This window comes from Schistocerca piceifrons, chromosome 1 (assembly GCF_021461385.2).
Source record: "Schistocerca piceifrons isolate TAMUIC-IGC-003096 chromosome 1, iqSchPice1.1, whole genome shotgun sequence".
Taxonomy (NCBI): Eukaryota; Metazoa; Arthropoda; class Insecta; order Orthoptera; family Acrididae; genus Schistocerca; species Schistocerca piceifrons.
In genome coordinates, this window is record NC_060138.1 from 90,376,278 (window position 1) to 90,398,981 (window position 22,704).

At 40.0% G+C, this 22,704-nt stretch overlaps 1 protein-coding gene across 1 annotated transcript in view; it reads left to right on the forward strand.

Annotated features, from left to right (window-relative positions):
* Window positions 1-12,545, forward strand: part of LOC124803512 — a 55,436-nt gene extending 42,891 nt beyond the window's left edge. Inside the window, exons 3-4 of the mRNA XM_047264678.1 lie at window positions 10,991-11,050; window positions 12,088-12,545. Coding sequence (XP_047120634.1) covers window positions 10,991-11,050; window positions 12,088-12,405 — 378 coding nt within the window. The 3' untranslated portion in view covers window positions 12,406-12,545. The remainder of the gene's footprint in view (window positions 1-10,990; window positions 11,051-12,087) is intronic.
* The last annotated feature ends 10,159 nt before the right edge of the window (window positions 12,546-22,704 follow it).

Below are 22,704 nucleotides of genomic sequence, written 5' to 3' on the forward strand. Positions count from 1 at the left end.
AGATGGGCATCCCCACAACTGACCTGCGTTCGTTATTACGCTGCTAGGGTTTTCAGCTTTGGGAGGCAGAATTGCAAAATCTCAGTACACACAACAAACTGTGAGCCATTAAGGGGACCATGAATGTGTGGAAGTCGTCGATGAAGACCTCTCGCAGGGACTCTGTGGTTCTCTGCTGGCTCCACATTGGCCAGGCCTGGGCGACCCACGGCTACCTCCTGCAGTGTGAAGACCTGCCTGATTGTCGGTGCGGCGCCAGGTTGACAGTGGCCCATATTCTTCTGCTCTGTCCTTCTTTGTCTGCCCTGTGACTTCATTATCATTGATTTTAGCAGACAATGCCTGATCGGTCGATTTGGTTTTACGTTTCATCTGTGAGCGTGGGTTTTATCACTCAATCTGAGTTTTGGCACATGTCCTTTGTCCCTCTGTGGCCTCCACCCTAATGCTTTTAGGTTGGAGGTTTTAATGAGTTGCAGGGTGGCTGACTTTTCCTTTCTATTGTCATGGTCAGCGAGCCGCTGTAATCTGCTTCCTTGTTTTGCTCTCTTCTGTTTCTTGCATCTCTCTGTTGTTTTCTTGTCCTTTTGTTCCTTTTAGTGTTCGTTGGCTTTCCTTCGTTTTTGTGGTCTTTCTTTTCTTTCTGTTTTGTGTTATATGGCTCGTCTGTTTTATTCTCACACTTGTGGCATTGTTTTATTAGGAACAAGGGACCGATGACCTCGTAGTTTGGTCCCTTTCCCTCTTTTAAACCAACCAATATCAGTGTAAATATTTGATGTTGTTAAGTAATTTTTTATTGTTTTTTTCTAAAATTCACTGAATGGTAAACCCTGCAAAAAGTTCCTCTATATTTGTTATAAATTTTCAAACTATATCAATAGACTTTAATCCTGGAAACATTCTGTTTTTGTGTCACTAGAGCAGTTACTGCACTTCGCTATAGAGGTTGAATGCTCACCGTGAAGTTTCTTCTGCAGTTACTACTAACAGGTTTCTGTATTTTTCCTTTTTTAGTGTCACACATGTAACAATGCTACTTTTCTAAGAGTTTTTATTCTGTTAGTACTTCGCTAAAAAATAAACTCCACCCAAACTGGCTATGAAGGCCCAACGGAGCAGACCAGCTGCTGTACCATCCTCAGCCTCCAGCTTTCTGAAATCCTAGTTTTGACATTCTTTTGATATGTGGTTGGACCAAATCTTCAGCGAGTTCAATGACGTCAGGTTCTCATTAAAAAATACTACATGTGATGCAGGAGTAAGTATGCACCAACTGATCTAATGAGTCCACCTACCTTTCTTTTCATTATAGTACTTTATTATGTCAGGCTTAGAAGCACGTTCAGTAGTTGTAGAAAGTAGCACTACACACTTACTCTTTTTTGGCATGTACCATAGTTGTGTATGATCACAAGTGAAACCAAATTCTGTAATATGTTCCTTCCCGCTTTTCTTTGGCGAAAATTCTCTACATACAAATGTTTTATTTAGTAAGACTATTACTATTCCTACAACTGTCAACCCATGCTATAGTATGAAATCTGCCAGATCCATAGGTGTGAAGAAACTATACATTATGATATTCCAGCAAATACTGAATAGTCTGTTGCAAGTTGAGTGACACCACTGAAAGCAAAATTTTTACCTCTTTCATTTCCTTCTTTTTTGAGATATGCTAGCCTTTTCAATGGATAGAAGTTTTTAGAGTGACATATCCAGAAAATTTTCATTCCATACATATCAGGTTTTGAAATCTTACACTGCCTAAATGCATACCATCTGCAGTTCATTGATCATCAGGTTTTCATTTGGTAGATAATATGTCCACAAGATTATGATTTATGTCTTCCCAGATGCCTGAGTGCTGCAATTTTTTCTTTCTCTCTTAATCTAGGAAATGTGCTTGGATAGCTCAGTTGGTAGAGCATCTGCCTGTAAAAAGGCAAAGGTCCAGCAAACAGTTTTAATCTGTGAGGCAGTTTCATATCAACACGCAGCCCAATGCAGAGTGAAAATTTCATTCTTAACAATACTAATTACAGCTACTATTGCACTGGATATTGTAACTTAACCAGTCCCCCACCCTTCAAGTGCTGTGTGAACACTGTGCTGGTTGAAACACAAGTCTCTGTGGTTACTTCGCTTCCAAAATTTCTAGTGTAAATATCACTATGGAAGTTGTTACAACAATCAACGAAGGCCTTCTGCTCATTATGACAGTTGTGCGTATTGTAAATTTAGGGAATTTAAATAAGGTAGTGTTAAAGGGGTGTGCCTATGTGATGAACCAAATGGAGAGAGTTCAACAAGAAACTACACTGTCACCTGAGATATACTGTATGTGAATGAAATGGGAGATCTGTATAAGACCCTGAGAATTGTTTTTAAACTGAATTTCAGTTTTCTGACACTTAGTGCTACCTGCAATATTCAATAAAGCAAGAGAATAATTACCACTACGAAATTGCTAACAAAAGACATGGTAGTGTTGAACATAAAATGTTTTACAGTTTAAAAACAAGAAAAAAGTGTTGTTTGACCTCATAATATGCCTGAAATAACAATATATGCATCCATGCATGTGTTCGTGCTACACATTTAAAATGAAACAAAAACCCAGTTCCTCAAACAAAATTTTTTGAATAATATTTTGGTCAAAAATTCTTTGGGAGCATATATCTATGCGATGATTATTATATTTAACACTTCAGAATAACATTAGTAATGAATGAATTTCTGGCACATTGCTTTCATTCAGAATATTAAAACAAAGTTTTAACATATTGGATAAAATTGCAGCAGCATTGCACATTGCTGCTGCAGAAACTAATTCTGTTTCAAATAATACATCATATTTAAACAATAACCAGTAGTTAGTAAAATGCACATGTCTCATGAATTATCACAGATGATTAACACTAAGATTGGCAAACACCTAGATCTGCTTACTCCTGTGCCAACATCTCCTCTCCCCAGTGCTGGGCATTTTAATTTTACTTTGACTCTCAGGTGCAAGCTTAGAAAAAAAAAGTTTATTAATTGTTCTTTATGAAAATGTTATATTGTTGTACTCACACATCTTTCATCAGTAGGTGAGAAAAACAATGCCGATTCTAGGATTATGTTATGTACAATATATGTCAAGGAAAATGACTTATTACTTCTGGTAGTCCTTTTTCATGTGTGAGAGCTGGAAGCATGGTTGCACACAAAACACCACTTTACATACACTGCACTGAGAAGATGCATCTTTTTTCTTGGCTGCCGCTCCTCCTCCTTTCTGAGCACACTTTACATGTTTTCTGTGCTTTCTTTCTTCTTGATGGTATAGTATTCTATCCAGGATATAATTTCCAGCTAGTTGTCAAATATTAGCACCACTTGTGGAAGGTTGGAGTCAGTACTTCATGTCATGCACAGGTCCTTACAAACAGCAATAATAAACTGGCTGGCACTAATTTTTTTTTGCATTACCTGCCTTGGAAATAGCCATGAGAAATAGATGAAATGAAAGAGCGATGGTCAAAAATTCCGTATGACATTGTCTGGTCACTTAGATTTACACCAAACTTGTTTTTATTTTAATCAAGGACTGCTGCTGGTTTGATATTTTTTCCCCGCTCCTTTCCTGTAAGTATAGGAAATAATGTCTCCACTGTGCTTTGTGTTTGTCATGAAAACACCATTTCTGTATTTCCATTATAAGGCTAAAATGTTTTCCTTATGACAAAAAATCATTTCATTGTGATGAAGAGATGTAGCATGCAAATCAAATGTTATTCCTCTTCTGTCCTTTTGACAGTGCCAATGAGATCAGTGCCTTTTGCTTCAAGAGCTGTTGCTAACGAAACACTTGGTATAGAATCAATCAGTGAACAGTGTGTGCCCAGTATCTGCTAAATTGTCAAGTAGTCATAGGGCAACATTGGTTACAGCATTGTCCTACCCACATAATACTTCAAAGTTCCAAATGTACCCTGGTAACATTGTCCCTGAAAGCATGTATAGTTTTGTTCAAATAACTTATGGGAATACAGCCATGTGATGTCATTGACAACCGCCAAAAGTGAGGTAGCATAAACTCTGCCCCTCTGTTTTTAAACACGTGAGAGAGAAGGATTCCATACAGAATTTAAACAAAAGCTACCATCTCCATGTATAACGTTACTTACTAATTTAATGTAAACAGTTTCCTTAGTAACACTATCTGGGATGAGGATGGCATTGAAACAGAGGATGACACGCGTAAAGCTGAAATACTAAACACCTTTTTCCAAAGCTGTTTCACAGAGGAAGACCGCACTGCAGTTCCTCCTCTAAATCCTCGCACAAACAAAAAAATGGCTGACATTGAAATAAGTGTCCAAGGAATAGAAAAGCAACTCAAATCACTCAACAGAGGAAAGTCCACTGGACCTGACCTAGATACCAATTTGATTCTACACAGAGTACGCGAAAGAACTTGCCCCCCTTCTAACAGCCATGTACCGCAAGTCTCTAGAGGAATGGAAGGTTCCAAATGATTGGAAAAGAGCACAGGTAGTCCCAGTCTTCAAAAAGGGTCATCGAGCAGATGTGCAAAACTATAGTCCTGTATCTCCGACATCGATCTGTTGTAGAATTTTAGAACATGTTTTTTGCTCGCGTATCATGTCATTTCTGGAAACCCAGAATCTACTCTGTAGGAATCAACATGGATTCCAGAAACAGCGATTGTGTGAGACCCAACTCACTTTATTTGTTCATGAGACCCAGAAAATATTAGATATAGTTTCCCAGTTAGATTGCCATTTTCCTTGACATCCGGAAGGCGTTCGATACAGTTCCACACTGTCGCCTGATAAACAAAGTAAGAGGCTATGGAATATCAGACCAGCTGTGCGGCTGGATTGAAGAGTTTTCAGCAAACATAACACAGCATGTTGTTATCAATGGAGAGACGTCTACAGGCGATAAAGTAACCTCTGGCGTGCCACAGGGGAGTTTTAGGGGTCCATTGCTTTTCACAATATATATAAATGACCTAGTAGATAGTGTCCGAAGTTCCATGCGGCTTTTCACGGATGATGCTGTAGTATACAGAGAAGTTGCAGCATTAGAAAATTGCAGCGAAATGCATGAAAATCTGCAGCAGATAGACACTTCGTGCAGGGAGTGGCAACTGACCATTAACATAGACAAATATAATGTATTGCGAATACATAGAAAGAAGGATCCTTTATTGTACGATTATATGATAGCGGAACAAACACTGGTAGCAGTTACTACTGTAAAATACCTGGGAGTATGCGTGCGGAACGATTTGAAGTGGAATGATCATATAAAATTAATTGTTGGTAAGGCGGGTGCCAGGTTGAGATTCATTGGGAGAGTCCTTAGAAAATGTAGTCCATCAACAAAGGAGGTGGCTTACAAAACACTCGTTCAACTGATACTTGAGTATTGCTCATCAGTGTGGGATCCGTACCAGGTTGTGTTGACAGGAGATAGAGAAGATCCAAAGAAGAGCGGCACGTTTTGTCACAGGGTTATTTGGTAAGCATAATAGCATTACGGAGATGTTTAGCAAACTCAAGTGGCAGACTCTGCAAGAGAGGCGCTCTGCATTGCAGTGTAGCTTGCTGTCCAGGTTTCGAGAGGGTCAATTTCTGGATGAGGTATCGAATATATTGCTTCCCCCTACTTATACCTCCCGAGGAGATCACAAATATAAAATTAGAGAGATTCAAGCACGCACGGAGGCTTTCCGGCAGTTGTTCTTTCCACGAACCATAGGCAACTGGAACAGGAAAGGAAGGTAATGATAGTGGCACATAAAGTGCTCTCCGCCACACTACGTTGGGTGGCTTGCAGAGTGTAAATGTAGATGTAGATGAAGTGTATGTCAGAACCTACATGTTGTTATATTCTATTGGATGACTGGTGCCAAGACAATGGCAAATCTGCTCGGATGTTGTGAGAATGTGTGCCACTTATGCCCTCAGTACACTGGTCCTCCATAGTCCTTGTAGTCTGACCAATGTATGACACACCAGAACTGCAAGAAACATGGTATACGCTCATCTTATGCAAGCCTAGATTGCCCTTTATGGAACCTAAAAGAACCCTGATATTTGATGGTAGTTGAAACACAAACTTTACATCATATTTCCACAAAATATGACCAATAAGAATTGAGACTCTGGATAGTCTCCTACGATAAGGAATCTCTCCTCTCCTCTCTCTCTCTCTCTCTCTCTCTCTCTCTCTCTCTCTCTCTCTCTCTCTCTCTCCCCCCCCCCCCCCCCCCCCTCTGATATGCTGAATCAGACATTACATTGAATGTAATCCTGCTTGTCCAAAACAATGGTAGCACTGCCCTTGTCCACAGGTATCAATATTCCTGGTGGCAGTATTATTTCAGATAGAATGTTGCTTTTAATAAAGAAAATCAGTATTACAGTGTGTCTTAGTACGCTTGCACAGCTTCAAAATTCGGTTTGGGGGGGGGGGGGGGGGGGGGGGGGGGGGAAGAGTGAAAATATTAGATTTTAAATTAGTTTTTAGAGCATCGTAAATAACATCTAACATAGCACACACAAGCATTGAAACTGTATTTTCCAGAATGTGATATAGGCCCAATTATTAGAAAGATGTAATTGACAGATGTCAAATATAAAAGAGTCACTTGTGGTTTTGCTTGAACCAGAACTGCATCTTTAATGTGAGAACTGGATTTTTTAATAGACCTCAACTCTCACCTCTACAAGTAGGGGCTACTCAAAATCTCTTTGCTGAATATACACTCCTGGAAATTGAAATAAGAACACCGTGAATTCATTGTCCCAGGAAGGGGAAACTTTATTGACACATTCCTGGGGTCAGATACATCACATGATCACACTGACAGAACCACAGGCACATAGACACAGGCAACAGAGCATGCACAATGTCGGCACTAGTACAGTGTATATCCACCTTTCGCAGCAATGCAGGCTGCTATTCTCCCATGGAGACGTTCGTAGAGATGCTGGATGTAGTCCTGTGGAACGGCTTGCCATGCCATTTCCACCTGGCGCCTCAGTTGGACCAGCGTTCGTGCTGGACGTGCAGACCGCGTGAGACGACGCTTCATCCAGTCCCAAACATGCTCAATGGGGGACAGATCCGGAGATCTTGCTGGCCAGGGTAGTTGACTTACACCTTCTAGAGCACGTTGGGTGGCACGGGATACATGCGGACGTGCATTGTCCTGTTGGAACAGCAAGTTCCCTTGCCGGTCTAGGAATGGTAGATTGGTTGGTTGGTTGGTTTGGGGAAGGAGACCAGACAGCGTGGTCATCGGTCTCATCGGATTAGGGAAGGATGCGGAAGGAAGTCGGCCGTGCCCTTTCAGAGGAACCATCCCGGCATTTGCCTGGAGCGATTTAGGGAAATCACGGAAAACCTAAATCAGGATGGCCGGACGCGGGATTGAACCGTCGTCCTCCCGAATGCGAGTCCAGTGTCTAACCACTGCGCCACCCCGCTCGGTAGGAATGGTAGAACGATGGGTTCGATGACGGTTTGGATGTACCGTGCACTATTCAGTGTCCCCTCGACGATCACCAGTGGTGTACGGCCAGTGTAGGAGATCGCTCCCCACACCACGATGCCGGGTGTTTGCCCTGTGTGCCTCGGTCGTATGCAGTCCTGATTGTGGCGCTCACCTGCACGGCGCCAAACACGCATACGACCATCATTGGCACCAAGGCAGAAGCGACTCTCATCGCTGAAGACGACACGTCTCCATTCGTCCCTCCATTCACGCCTGTCGCGACACCACTGGAGGTGGGCTGCACGTTGTTGGGGCGTGAGCGGAAGACGGCCTAACGGCGTGCGGGACCGTAGCCCAGCTTCATGGAGACGGTTGCGAATGGTCCTTGCCGATACCCCAGGAGCAACAGTGTCCCTAATTTGCTGGGAAGTGGCGGTGCGGTCCCCTACGGCACTGCGTAGGATCCTACGGTCTTGGCGTGCATCCGTGCGTCGCTGCGGTCCGGTCCCAGGTCGACGGGCACGTGCACCTTCCGCCGACCACTGGCGACAACATTGATGTACTGTGGAGACCTCACGCCCCACGTGTTGAGCAATTCGGCGGTACGTCCACCCGGCCTCCCGCATGCCCACTATACGCCCTCGCTCAAAGTCCGTCAACTGCACATACGGTTCACGTCCACGCTGTCGCAGCATGCTACCAGTGTTAAAGACTGCGATGGAGCTCCGTATGCCACGGCAAACTGGCTGACACTGACGGCGGCGGTGCACAAATGCTGCGCAGCTAGCGCCATTCGACGGCCAACACCGCGGTTCATGGTGTGTCCGCTGTGCCGTGCGTGTGATCATTGCTTGTACAGCCCTCTCGCAGTGTCCGGAGCAAGTATGGTGGGTCTGACACACTGGTGTAAATGTGTTCTTTTTTCCATTTCCAGGAGTGTATTTAACATTGTGCAGGCATACATAAATTAACCTTCAATGACTCATTCACTATACGCGTGAAAGGCAGACAAAGTTTAGAGTAAGATACTCTGAACACGTACAGCACTGAAAAGTGGAAACACGTACATCACATTTGCAAACCATTTCATGTAACAGAATCACCACCCTACTGCCATAAAAACAACGCCAGTAAGCAGTAATAATAATTTGTAGACAGCTGATGTCCACTACCACAACCCAGAAAGATCCATTACAGTAACTTGAGCAAAAGATAAGTCATCCTTGTCACTTGAACAAATTATTTTTTGAGGTTATAATCCCACACCTAAAAAAGCTTGCCTGTCTCGTGAAGAACATGGTGAGTACTATACACACTGTCCTCAGTTATCGGAATAACCATACAAGTTTTAAGAGTATATGAGATGACGGTAGAAATGTTCTGTTACATACTTCAGATAATTCGTGGTGATAATTAAATGCAACACACTGTTTTTGCTGTATTTATGTAAAGTTGTGCTAATGCATGTAAGTTAACTTGAAGTGACTGCCCTGTAGCACATGAGTGAAAGACAAGCATAAAGTGTAGCAGAAGATGTTCTGAAAAACTAAAGCTCATAAAAGTGGCAATATATATTGTACACCACATTCGCAAACCACTTCATATTAACAGTATTACTAGGCTACTGGTATGAAACACCACTAAGCAGTAATAATAATAATTTGTACACAACTAATGACAACCTACTACAAAAACATCCAGTACAGTAGCTATAAGCATAATAGACATGCCATCCTCTTCTCTTGAACAAATTAATTTTTGAGGTTATAATTTATGCCTAAAATTTCCAACAAGATTGTGTGTTATCTGAGGTTTTAAATAAACCTGTGATTTCAGTCCTTAGATTCCAGACTATATCCCAAATATGCTATTTTCACCCTCAGGCTGCCACTCACTCCCTCTTTCTTGAATTAAACTTATCAATTTCTCACGTTCCATATTTCATGTGCAAGAACGGCATCAATTTGAGCGAAAAAACAAACTGATTTGAATTTCAATGATTGTCATCTGGAGTCTGTACGTTTGGGAGATGGGACTGACTATGTGACCACAGCCTAAGTGGCATGTTGATTTGAAAAGATGGACCATCTTTGTCCAATGTCGGTCATTGGCGGAATTCACCGATATCGGTGCCACTGTGACTGCAACATAACAGAGCCGCATAACAATGTGGATTGTACAATAAATGTTGGTAATATATGCTATTGTTTAAGGGGAAACTAATAGGGAATACAACTGACAGTCATAAACGGTGCAATACACTTTATTACATCGCTGTAGTTGAATTCATAAGAGCAAAATTTGTCACGATTGTAAAATTTCATACAGTAGGTTAGGAGCAATGGGGTCAGTGAGCGGAAAAATGTGGGAATATTGCACTAATCACAGAAGTGCCAGCACTACGATAAGGGGGAATGATTTTCTGGAAAGATATACAGTAGCTTCTAAAGTTTATAGAATACTCAACTGTAGTTCATAATTTACCACGAATTACATGACGTGCAAACACTTGTATGCGCAGGAAAATTCTCAAAAATATTCATCTTATCACGTAGGAAGCCCTACACAATGAGAACTGGGATACTGTTACCAAAAATTTCCAAGAAAGACAAATGTAGTGTATTATTGACGATGAAGTACGAATTTTGCAAAAGTTTGAAGATAGACTCTGCGTTACAGTACCTACAAGCTTTGTATATTAATCCTTGTTATCACAAAAATGACACGAATAGTAAATATTAGAATCTGCAATACAGAATAAATATAGACTTTTTGTAATATTGTGGATGTCATGACTAGGCATAAATAGTGACTGTACACGCGGTTTTCTGCAGACACTGAAAACATGTTTATTTTATTTTTGTTATAATTGTCACATTGACATGCTCGTAATTGATGCCATTATTTTCTTTTGTCTCATCGATAAACTTCACTGAGGGATGTGCATACCGGTAACTAACTGCCTGAGTAAATTTATTAAAGGTATCTACATACCTTCAATTTAACTACGCAGTTTATCACATATGACATGTCAGAGCGATAAACTGTACGATTACCAGAGATATCTGCGCAATACAGGCAGGATGCCAGACTTGTCTTTTGTGACTATAAACTGTGCAGTTCTCTCTGATAATCTAATTGTCGTCACTAGACCCTCATTCCGTCACAATCATGACATATATGAAAAAGAAAGATGCACTTTTAGATTTTATTGACTGTTACCGGAATCTCTCTGAACTTTGGGATACAAAATGTGCTGCTTATTCCAATTGTGGAAAAAAAGCGACCACATACAATGTTTTAATACAAAAACTGGAATGTCTAGAGCCAGATGCAACTTGTGATAGTGTAGTGAAAAAAATAAACAACCTTAGGTCCACTTTGCGGTAAGAATTATGGAAGGTTAATGATTAAAAGAGTTATGTTCAGAGTCTCTGGTATTTCAACGAACTGATTTTTTTGTTCCACCAGAAAATGTCGGATCGAGGTGAATCAACTAGTGCAGCTGATACTCAAGGCGGTGAAATGCCGGTAAGTGGACATGCAACAATAAAATGATAATACCATATTAATTTAATTTTGTATTTTAGAAAAAAGAAAGTGAATATCCGAACCTTATTCTCTTGCCTTGCACCTCTTCCTTAACTGTCAAAGTGATTGCGGGAAAGAGGCAGACATAGAAGAAGCACAACTGCAACTTTTCAAAACTGTTTGAGATTCCAAATCTTCATTTGGGAAGCCACTGATTACCGGTATAGACATAAATGCTGAAATGTCTTCATGAAATATTATGTTAACACGAGCATGCTATAACTACTGGTATATATAACTACGGTATTTACAGTCATAGGCAATAGAGTGATATGCTTTCCAAGTATGGTACTGTGAAACTCGAAACCAAAATTATGAAAACAATTTCAAGAACTCTCCTTGCTATAGGGATACGATATATGTAATTCATCACTGAGCAAACAGAATATGTCTTCATTAAAATACCCTTCAACTGGAATGTCTCGCCAGAAATGAAAATATCTGGATCAGTCTAGGTGGTTTTTGAAAGGTTCTCAGAAAATTGAATGTTTAGTTTCTCTCTCTCTCTCTCTCTCTCTCTCTCTCTCTCTCTCTCTCTCTCTCTCCCTCCCTCCCTCTCTTTTCTCTTTTTGAGACTGTCGTAGATATGCACGTTTTTAATCACATCAGTCTAGCTCATTCCAATGGCAGCCATTAAAACTTCATAATTTGTATCACCTATTGCCCTTAATACGAAGCTTAATGTGCCTTTGTAGCTGATGTAAAGAGAGTCAGAATTTGCTTGTTTCTTTATGTGAATGTGTGTTTTCCATCAGCCACTCCAAGACAGAGCAAAGATTGTCATTTTCCTAGAAACTTACGAGCACCTTCCTTCAACTTGAGGAACCTGAAATTGAAATAATCAGTTATTTACATTTAGTGTATATAGGTATTTACCATAACAAATAAACTTTAATTGAAAGTGTGTATTTAGCATTTTTTAAATTTAACTCTGTACTTTCATTCTTAATTTTGACCAAATATTTCTGTTTATATAGGTTCCAGTTCACACACCCGGATTGACTTCATCAGAGCAAACATCCAGTTCTTCATTTGCAGCATCCAGCAAAAAAGTAATGATGGCTCCTCAATCACACGATCGTTTTATAATGCCCACACGATATTTGGAAGCTGAAGATGATGAATTCCTGACATTGGCAAAGGGTTACGCAGTTAAGCTGAGGAAATTAACTCCACAACAGCTAATGTTTGCTGATAAAGTGATCAATGACACATTACTTGATGCTCAAATGGGTCTCTTGACCAGAGGCAGCTATGTGGTTCACTCATCAGGAATTCCGGCAACTCCTAGTTGAAATTAGCATTTGTGGTTTCATACTCCGTCCAACTTTCCTTCAGAACATCAAATTGGGGAAAAAAAAAAACTGATGGAGAGATTCTCTTATAGTGATGATGATGCACACATATAACAATAATGACGATGATTTCTGAACATATTCTCATGTTGCGAATTTGATGTAATATTTTTGTAAATAATAAAGTAGCTATAGTGTTTCCATAGATCAGTCTTGTTTGGTTTAGATCCACTTATGAAATTTTTGCCTTATTGACACATGATAAGAATGACGCCGAAAATTTTTGGAATCTCTAAACACATTCTCCCATTTAAATTTCACATGGTCCTATTCCAGATCCTGTGCAACTTTCATTGACATTGACTTCATCCTCACTGAAGATCAGCTACCTACTTCTGCTCACATTAAACCTACTAAAAAACAACAATACTCACATTTTGACAGTTGCCATCCTCCCCTTGTCAAATGTTCCCTCCCATACAGCCTTAGCATCCTAGGCAAGCATATCTGATCAGATGCAGACTCTCTGCAGCAATATCACATTGTAGAGCATGTTCTGCAACAGGATATTGTGGCCAGTATACACCCTCTGTCTATGCCCATTCATCCTAACTGGTAAGTTGATAGTAATCATGCCAATGTGCCAATGTAGAATAGCGAACAGTATTTACATAACAGATAGTACATGATATATGTCATTTCACAGGTGGCTCTCTCTTTGACAGTAAGTGTTTGCCAGTTACAAGCCTTGTACAGGTAGTGGTAAGAGGATGCAAGGGCAAGTCTTACAGTGGGGATGATCAGGAAGTTAGCAGGTGGGTGCAAAAGGAGCATAGTGTCTCAAAAGGATATTGTTTAGATTGGGAGGAGGGGAGGGGGTGGGGGGGGGGGGTGGGGGAGGGGCAACAAAACTCTGTTGTAGGTCTGGTGGGCAAAATGTCAGACAGTGGGATCAGCAGTACCAGGATTAGGTGTGAAACCTGCTTTTGAATTAGGCTAGCAGAGAGAAATATTTTCAGTGAAGACTGAGGTGACAATGGTAGTCAAACAGAAATGACACTTTTATTCAAAGACAATAATTACAATGAAGTCACCATGATTCATGCTTGTTATAAAACGTGGGATATGGTTTTTGATAGGATGTGTTGTCACCACAGATGGCAATGCATGCTCTGAAATGTGCTCCCATGCTGGCCACATGGTTGTAAGGAGTTCTTGGGGTGGGGAATTCAATTCCTCCCCTAAACATTGTTGACAACTGCTGGTTGGATATTGCTGCATGTGGCTGTGGTGCAACACATTTCCCCACAGTATCCCACAAGAGTTCAATGGGATTCAAATGGTAAGTGCAGGCCAGTCTATTTGCTGAATATCCTCTCATTCCAAAGAGCTGCTCCACCTGTGCTCTTTGATATGGTCATGCATTGTCACCCATAAAAATAAAATCAGGATCGAATGAACCCCTGAGAGGATGCACATTGGGAAGAGTATAGCGTCACAATATCATTGACTGGTGAATGTATTGTATTCAAAGATTTGGAAGCCAGTCTGCCCACACAACATTATGTCTTCACACGTCATAGCACCTTGTAATCTTACCCTCCCACACATCACCAGTAAATTTTCAGTCTCTTCTTAAAAATAAATTCATTTCAAAAGTTTCGAGAGGCATAAGCTGTACAAATAACTTTTTTTACTTATTTTCATTTTCTCGTTGTTGGCTGCAATTCGTCATGTCTAGGGGTAGATTCTTCAGGCTGAAATTTGTTTTTATCTTTGTGGGTTCCAGATGAATAGATAAACTTTAAGTAAGCCTGTTGCATGATTACTGTTTGCACTTGTTTTTTATGATGTCACATTCTTCTATATCACACTGACTTTACTATCTCCATTTCCAAGGCATGCCCACCACTCCTAACTCATTCTGTGGTACTAACAATGTTCCAAATGAAATGAGCGTATGGCAATCATTGGCCGGGAGGCCCCATCAAGGAAGTTCGGACGCCAAGTGCAAGTCTTATCTCAGTCTACGTCACACAGGGTGACTTGCGTGCCGGAGACGACGATGAAATGATGGTGTAGACAACACAACACCCAGTCCATGAGCAGAGAAAATCAACAGCCCGGTCGGGAATTGAACCTGGGCCTGCTTGCATGGGAGGCGAGCACGTTACCACCCAGTTAAGCAGGTGGACTAATATTCCAAAGAGTTTACTGAACAAAAAAAGTTAACAAACTTTCTTGACAAAAGAAGATTCTTTACCAAGTTATATCATTATTTTGTAAATGAGTCCAGAAATTAAATTTGATAAATAGTGCACAAATAATAATAGGAATTTTAAGTATGATAGATATTTCGTAATTTCAAATATTTCTAAAAGAAGAGCAATTTTAACTGTACATGCAGAGTAAGTACATATCGATTATAAGAAATTAATTTCTTTTTACACATTTTAGCCTGCAATACAATACATCATATACAAAATCATATGAAATTCTTTAATGAAACAGCTGAGATAATTTTAAGCTATTTAAGCTATACAAAATTCGAAAATATTCCTGGTTTCGGCTATTTCTATTAAAGAGAGAGAATGTTAGAAGAGGGTGTCCCATTACCATATCCCCCTCACAAAATTTGAAAACCATGTGTTTACAATATTTTATGGCAGACTGTAAAGTTTGCCAAACAGTGTACAAAATGATGCCAAAAGTTAGAATCTAGAGTTATAGAAGTATCCAATACATAACATATTACAGAAAACATAAGAAAAATATTTACTAAATAAGTCATAATCTATACATATATCACATCTAAATCTATATTTATACTCCGCAAGCCACCCAACGGTGTGTGGCGGAGGGCACTTTACGTGCCACTGTCATTACCTCCCTTACCTGTTCCAGTCGCGTATCGTTCGCGGGAAGAACGACTGCCGGGAAGCCCCTGTGCGCGCTCGAATGTCTCTAATTTTACATTCGTGATCTCCTCGGGAGGTATAAGTAGAGGGAAGCAATATATTTGATACCTCATCCAGAAACGCACCCTCTCAAAACCTGGACAGCAAGCTACACCGCGATGCAGAGCGCCTCTCATGCAGAGTCTGCCACTTCAGTTTGCTAAACATCTCCGTAATGCTATCATGCTTACCAAATAACCCTGTGATGAAACACGCCACTCTCCTTTGGATCTCCTCTATCTCCTCTGTCAACCCGACCTGGTACGGATCCCAGACTGATGAGCAATATTCAAGTATAGGTCAAACGAGTGTTTTGTAAGCCACCTCCTTTGTTGATGGACTACATTTTCTAAGGACTCTCCCAATGAATCTCAACCTGGCACCCGCCTTACCAACAATCACGATATGGTATTCAGATTTTCAGATCAGTGGAACATGCTTTCACAAGACAGTTGATACAAATAAATGTAACTCCATCCCATATCTATGCCTGAATATGACATAATGTAATGTCGAAACTGGTTGCCTAATAAATAAAACCAAAATAACGGCCGTTGGTATTGTATTATTGGAAATTGATACAAAATCAAAACTACAACATTGCAACACTAAACTATAGAAATAAATACAGAGACAATGTAAATTCCTAGAATTACAAATTGTAAGATTACATCCATATAATCACTCGTTCAAAATCTTCGAAAGAGAAGAGAAAAATTTCAGAGCCTAAGTGCACAATGAGTGAGCCGACTTTTAACGACTTGAAAAACTCACGACGGATGCAAGGAATATAGTACAAAATCACATCAGCCACATAAACCATAGTATTTAAGGATATGTTGACTCTTTAATGGACAAAATAATGAAACAATATTAGGGCCTAAGTTTACGATGTGTGGACTGACCCGTTAATCCAAACCACACTGGTTACCAGCAAAAAAATCTTTAGACACCACAAAATGAATAAAACTCATAATCATATCAATGAGTTCAGCCATATGCTAAGAGTAATTGTAAGGAGCATCTAGCCTCAACCAGTGGTACCCAAAACAGAGTTAAGGAGGGGTCTGTTCACAACTCAAGTTCCAATCAGATGCAATATTGCAATAATTAGGATAAATACAGGTAAACAGAGTCATAGTTAGCTTTTAATGATGACATAATCGAGTAGCTTTATGATCAAAATCAGTGTATGAAAGCAGACTTGTATGTATACATCTTGTTATATTGTCTATACTGGTAAATGCCGTCCACACTATTTGTTAATTGTCCATAAAAACTAACCTACATACATAGAGACCTAGAAGATTCATTTACAACAGATTAAGAAAAAAATCCAATTTAAAGTTACATAATGTACTGGAAAGTCAATCCCCCTACTTGAAGGGGAAAAAAATTATGTGAAATTATACTGTCTGTAGCAGTCTTGGCTAACAATTTACAAATCTCAGTCACAACACTGATGTAGTTGACAGATGCTGAGTACATTACCCAGCACCTATGGTCTCTTGTAAGTTGACTGGTCGAGCAGGATAGAGCCATGCAGTAGTGTGGGGAGTGAATCTACCCACATCTTTCAGCTTCCTCTCTAGAGTTCTCATCAAACATTTCAGCAGGTAGGTAACTTCTTGTCTAGCATTCATGTCAAATCCTGAAACATTGTTTTATGTACTAAATATGCTGTTCAATACCTTCTTAACAACACACTAGATATGCTCTCCCTATTCATTTTTCAAAGTCAATTGTATGGGATTTATGTCAGGTGCGATTAAAAAGTGTTCACATATGAAACATTAATAAACAGAGTTAAATGTAATGAAATAAGTGAACTAATACGGTATTACACACAGACATGATAAGGTACTATTCCTAATTTTTACAGCACAAATTATGAGCAGTGTCCCATTTCAAAATTGTAAAAGGATGTACTCATTTACTCTCATGGCATATATATATCAAATTCTAAAGCACAAATCTATAACAGAACATAATTATGTAGTGTATCATAGATTTTAACTCGGTCAACAGATAAGACAGATCTTTAAAACTCATATCATCTTACATACTGAATTCATGACAAACAAAACACAATTATATAGTTTTATGAATCTACAAATAGATTTAAACTCAGTCAATGGATACGACAGAACTCTAGAAACTACATGATCTTACATAATAAATTGACGACAAACAAAATACAGTTTGTGATTAGCACCTACATCACTATAATTAAACATAGTATCCCAAAACTTTTGATCAAAACATAAACAAGAAATCTGATATTCCTTCTGTTCAACTTCAGATACCTGTGCCATATTATTAACACAGTTATTATTGTCTTATTGCAAGTGTATATTGGGGGTCCTGTACTTCTTGTGCTTCCTCGCACCAAAATTGTGGACTTCCTTGGAGGCAGACTGCCATTTCCCGAGTAGTTACTTCTATGGTTGTTTCTCCTATTAAATTGCCCATGGTTATCCCCATTATTCAATTCTGCTGATGTTCAAAATTTCTGTCTCTATTAACATTTTGACCCTAATAGAAGTTACCATTATCTCTGTTATTGTAGTTATTACCATTGTGATCTCTATCATTTCAATTGTTATGGTACATACTTCTTTCTTTCTATGGCTCTATCCAGCCCGTCAACATATCGTAAAAACTGTTCAAGACAATTGTCCGGTCCTCCTACTAAATACCACTGCAACCTTTCAGGTAATCTCCTTTTTAGAGCATCAATGTCATTTTGTCAAATGGTTGGTCAATATGTGTTAATTTCTACAGTTGATTCTTACAAATCTCTTTCAGAGTACCGTACCTACTCCTACAATTAGGACCATTCAAAAATATTATGAGAAGGAAAGTTGCCACTCACCATATAGTGGAGATGCTGAGTCGCAGATACGCACAACAAAAATACTTTTACAATTATAGCTTTCAGCCTTTAAGGCCTTCTACAACAACAGACAGACATATGCGCACGTGTGCACCCACACCCACCCACTCACCCACAAACACACACACACTCATGCAAATGCAACTTTGTTGGTCACTGTCTTCACCACCCGTCTTCACCCCTCCAGCCCCTTCCCTGTTCCCATTCCAGTACTACACAACCGTCATTCCACCACCACACCTAGTCTTTTTATTTCTCTCCTTTTCCGCTATTCCTCCTGCCCCCTTCCTACCTCTCCCCTGCCCTCAGTCTAACCTGCAGCACTTCACTGTCCACCACCCCCACCATACTATCCCTCCCCCTCCCCGCTCCAGCCTCCTCCTTACCCCCACGTACGTGTTTATCGTCGCTGTTGGCAGCGCAGTGGTCCTATGTATAGCTTACAGGTGGTCCAAATGTCTTTTGTGGACTGAGAATGGAGTTCACATGTGATGTTACTGCTGTCTTTGCAGGCAGTATCTGGTTGACGTTGGCTATTGTATGGGGGAACCATGTGGATTATGGTGGCCTTGAAGTCTTTCCTGATGCAAACGTTTTGGCTTCGAAGACTTGGGAGTACAGCGAAGAGTATAGGACTGCTGGCGAAGGTTCCCTATGGTACCTTGATTCCAGACAAGCCGTTTAATTTGTCTACAAGGAGAAAGACGCAGCTCAATGCAGACGAGTACCCATTTGTTTGGGCCGAAGTAGGCAACAACAATTGTAAAATAAAAATTACTGGTGACTGTATGTTGTATTATAGACAAAAAAAATCCTCATCTCCTTTCCTAATTCACAAAACATCCCTCTGACAACCCTTTTTTTATCTCTGAAACCTGATTACTAAGTTAGTCTATTTGGTATTGTACCTTCTCCATCTTACTATTGTTTTCAGACTGTGCTGTTTTCATTTCCTCTAATTTCGCCAAAATCGACTGCAAAATAACAGTTTTAACTGTTTCTTTGCTGACTACATTTTCACTTGGTTAAAACATGTCCTGGCTGGGTCCTACAGCTTTCACTTCATCACTTCTACCCTTGTCTCTATTCATTTTGCTAGCAAACACACACACACACACACACAGTTTGTACTTATCTTTTCTTTTTGATGTTCTTCGTCATAGTTGTAAAATCGTGTTCAATTCATCCGGTCCGTCATTGTTGATAGTATCTTGTCACCATTGAATATGACTTTGTTGGGCAGTCCTCGGGTCTTCTTTCTTCGCATGATTGGGACTTCAATTATATATATAACTGCAAATGACACAAATCACTGTCCTTTTTTCTTCTGCAAGAGACAAAACTTCGTTATCAGTCAACTGATCCCAGATGATGTCCACAATTGTAATCTTACCCTCTCACACATCACAACTAAATTTTCAGTCTCTTCTTAAAAATTAATTAATTTCAAAAGCTTTGAGAGGTGCAAGATGTACAAATAACTCTTTTACTTATCTTCATTTTCTCGTTGTTGGCTGCAGTTTGTCATGTATAGGGGCAGATTCTTCAGGCTGAAATTTTTTAACTTCCAGATGACTAGATAAATTTTAAGTAAGCCTGTTGCATGATTTCTGTTTGCATTTGTTTTTTATGATGTCACATTCTTCTATATCACACTGACTTTACGACCTTCACTTCCATAACACGAAAACAGAGGCACGCCCACCACCCCTAACTCATTCTAACAATATTCCATTGAGTTTATAAGACAAGAGTTTACAAACTTCCTTGAAGAATCTTCACCAAGTAATACCATTATTTTATAAATGAGTCCAGAAATAAATTTAATAATTAGCATCAGATTGTGTAACTAATAATAGGAATTTTAAGTATGCCAGATATTTTGTAATTTCAAATATTTCTAAAAGAAGAGCAATTTTAATCGTACATGCATAGTTGGTACATATCGATAATAAGAAATTAATTTCTTTTTATAATTTTAGCCTGAAATATAATACATCATATACAAAATTGTATTAATTCTTTTAGTGAAACAGCCGAGAAAATATTCCGGCTATTTCAATTAAAGAAAGGTAATGTTAGAGGAGGGTATCCCATTACAACCTGGACCACCGAAACAATCATGTACAACAATGCTGGACATACCCTTGTATGGTGAGAGGTGGGAACATGTAATGCGCCCAGAAACATTGCCAAACGTGATCATCTTATAGTGTGGGGAGGTATAATGTTGTGTCGACATACTTACCTCCAAGTCTTTGAACAGGATACACTCACCAGTCAATCGTGTTGTGACTCTGTACTCCTTCCCTATGTGCAACTTTTCAGGAGCCTCTTCAGGCCTGACTTCATTTTTATGGATAACAATGCTCTACAGCATCGAACAGGGCAGGTGGGCAAACTCTTAGAACGAGATGATGTTCAATGAATGAAATGGTGTGTGCATTCCCCTAACTTAAATACCACTGAACATATATGGGATGTGTTGTGGAGACGTCTTGCAACACGTCCTCATGCACCAATGACCACCCAGCAGTTGTCAACCACACTGGAGAGAAATGGAACACCCTACCACAAGAACTCCTTACCAATCTTATGCCCAATGTGGAAACATGTTGCAGAAAATGTACTGCCACCTACGGTGATCTCACATCCTATTAAGAACTTTTAGTAATGTGTAGGGAGCCATAAAACATCACAGTGACTTCAGTGTAAGTATATAAGAGTGTCATTACTGCTCGTCTGATTACTTATTTCTTTCAGTTACTTTCTGCTCTACTACACCACAGCAGTTCTTTCATTAAGCTATTTTACTTGGCAGTGACAGACCTTTCTAAACCTACTTTTGTCCTTAAGTTTTGCACACCAGTGTATATCATATTTTGTCTAAATATGGGAAATCTTTTAAAGAACTTTCTCCAGGTCAGTAATACATATTTCTGAACTTTCTCAGGTCATTAATAAACATTTCTGCTAGAGTTCCAGCAAGGCTAGTCTTCTTTGCAAGGCCTTCTTTCTATTGGTAATTTTGGTTGTTAAAGGGAAAATAATTATAAGACAGCACTAACCCTTGAAATTCTATTAATTCAGTTATGTCTGCAGTGCAATTTTTTACACTTTACACTCCAGCAAGTGTTTTTTTTTAACAAATTCAATGGTACCTTTGATCAGAAAATCATTTAACAAAGTTTCAGTGTCTAAAAATGCCAAAAGGAGACGGGGGGAAAAAATTGTCACTAAAAAGTGTCCTCTAAAGTATATACTGCTTTTAACGTATTATTTAGTAATTCGTTAACTTTGTAGCTAGAGACCACAATATTATTGACAATGGGTTTGCTAGATTTCTCTCCTTTCTGATCTTTAATATGGGACCAACACAATATCCTCATCCATACCAACATCACTACTGCTCTCTAACCCTCGCCTCGCGACTCGTGTCCCTGTAACAGACCTAGATGCAAGATCTGTCCTGTACATCCTCCCACCACCACCTATTCCAGCCCGATCCAAGCATCACTTATCCCATCAAAGGCAGAGCTACCTGTGAAACCAATCATGTGATCAACAAGTTAAGCTGCAACCACTGTGCTGTGTTCTATGTGGGCATGAAAACCAACAAGCTGTCTGTCTGCATGAGTGGCCACCAACAAACTATGGCCAAGAAACATCTGGACCATCCAGTTGCTGAGCATACTACCCATACAATGTTCTTCACTTCAATAACTGCTTCACAGCTAGTGCCATCTGGATCCTTCCTACCAACAACAGATTTTCTGAATTGCCCAAGTGGTAACTCTCCCTGCAATATATCCGATGTTCCTGTAACCACCCTGTTCTCATCCTGTGTTGTCACTGTCCTTCACCCACCTATCTCCTTCTCTTCCCACTCCAGCACTACACAGCCTTCTATTCCGACCTCAACCTATGGTAACATACTGCCCCACACCCTCCAACCAACAGTTCCCACCCCCTCTATCTTATTATCTCCTCCCCATTCTCATCTACTCTGTTCATTTTCAGTCCTCTGTCAATGCATCTGCCCATCTTTCCCCACACATCTCCTTTTCCCCCCACAACCTCCCGATGCTGCACCTGTTGGCCATCTAGTCCCTGCACACGCCGCCACACAGTGTTCATCTCTCTCCCATATACTGCTCTCCCTCCCCTTCCCCGCTTTCTCCAGACTGCCACTTGCATCCCACGTGATGTTGCATTCCAGCCTGAGATGCTGAAGTTGGTGGTTGTGTGTGTGTGTGTGTGTGTGTGTGTGTGTGTGTGTGTGTGTGTGTGTGATGAAGGCTATGGACAAAAGCTATATGTGAGTGTCTTTTAATTGTGACTGTCTGCTGCAACTCGACGTGTCTTCTTTACAGTAAGTAATCTGTCTTTTCCTACATTGTTGATATTCCTACCTGGAGTTTCCATTGTTTAAGTAATAACCAGCAA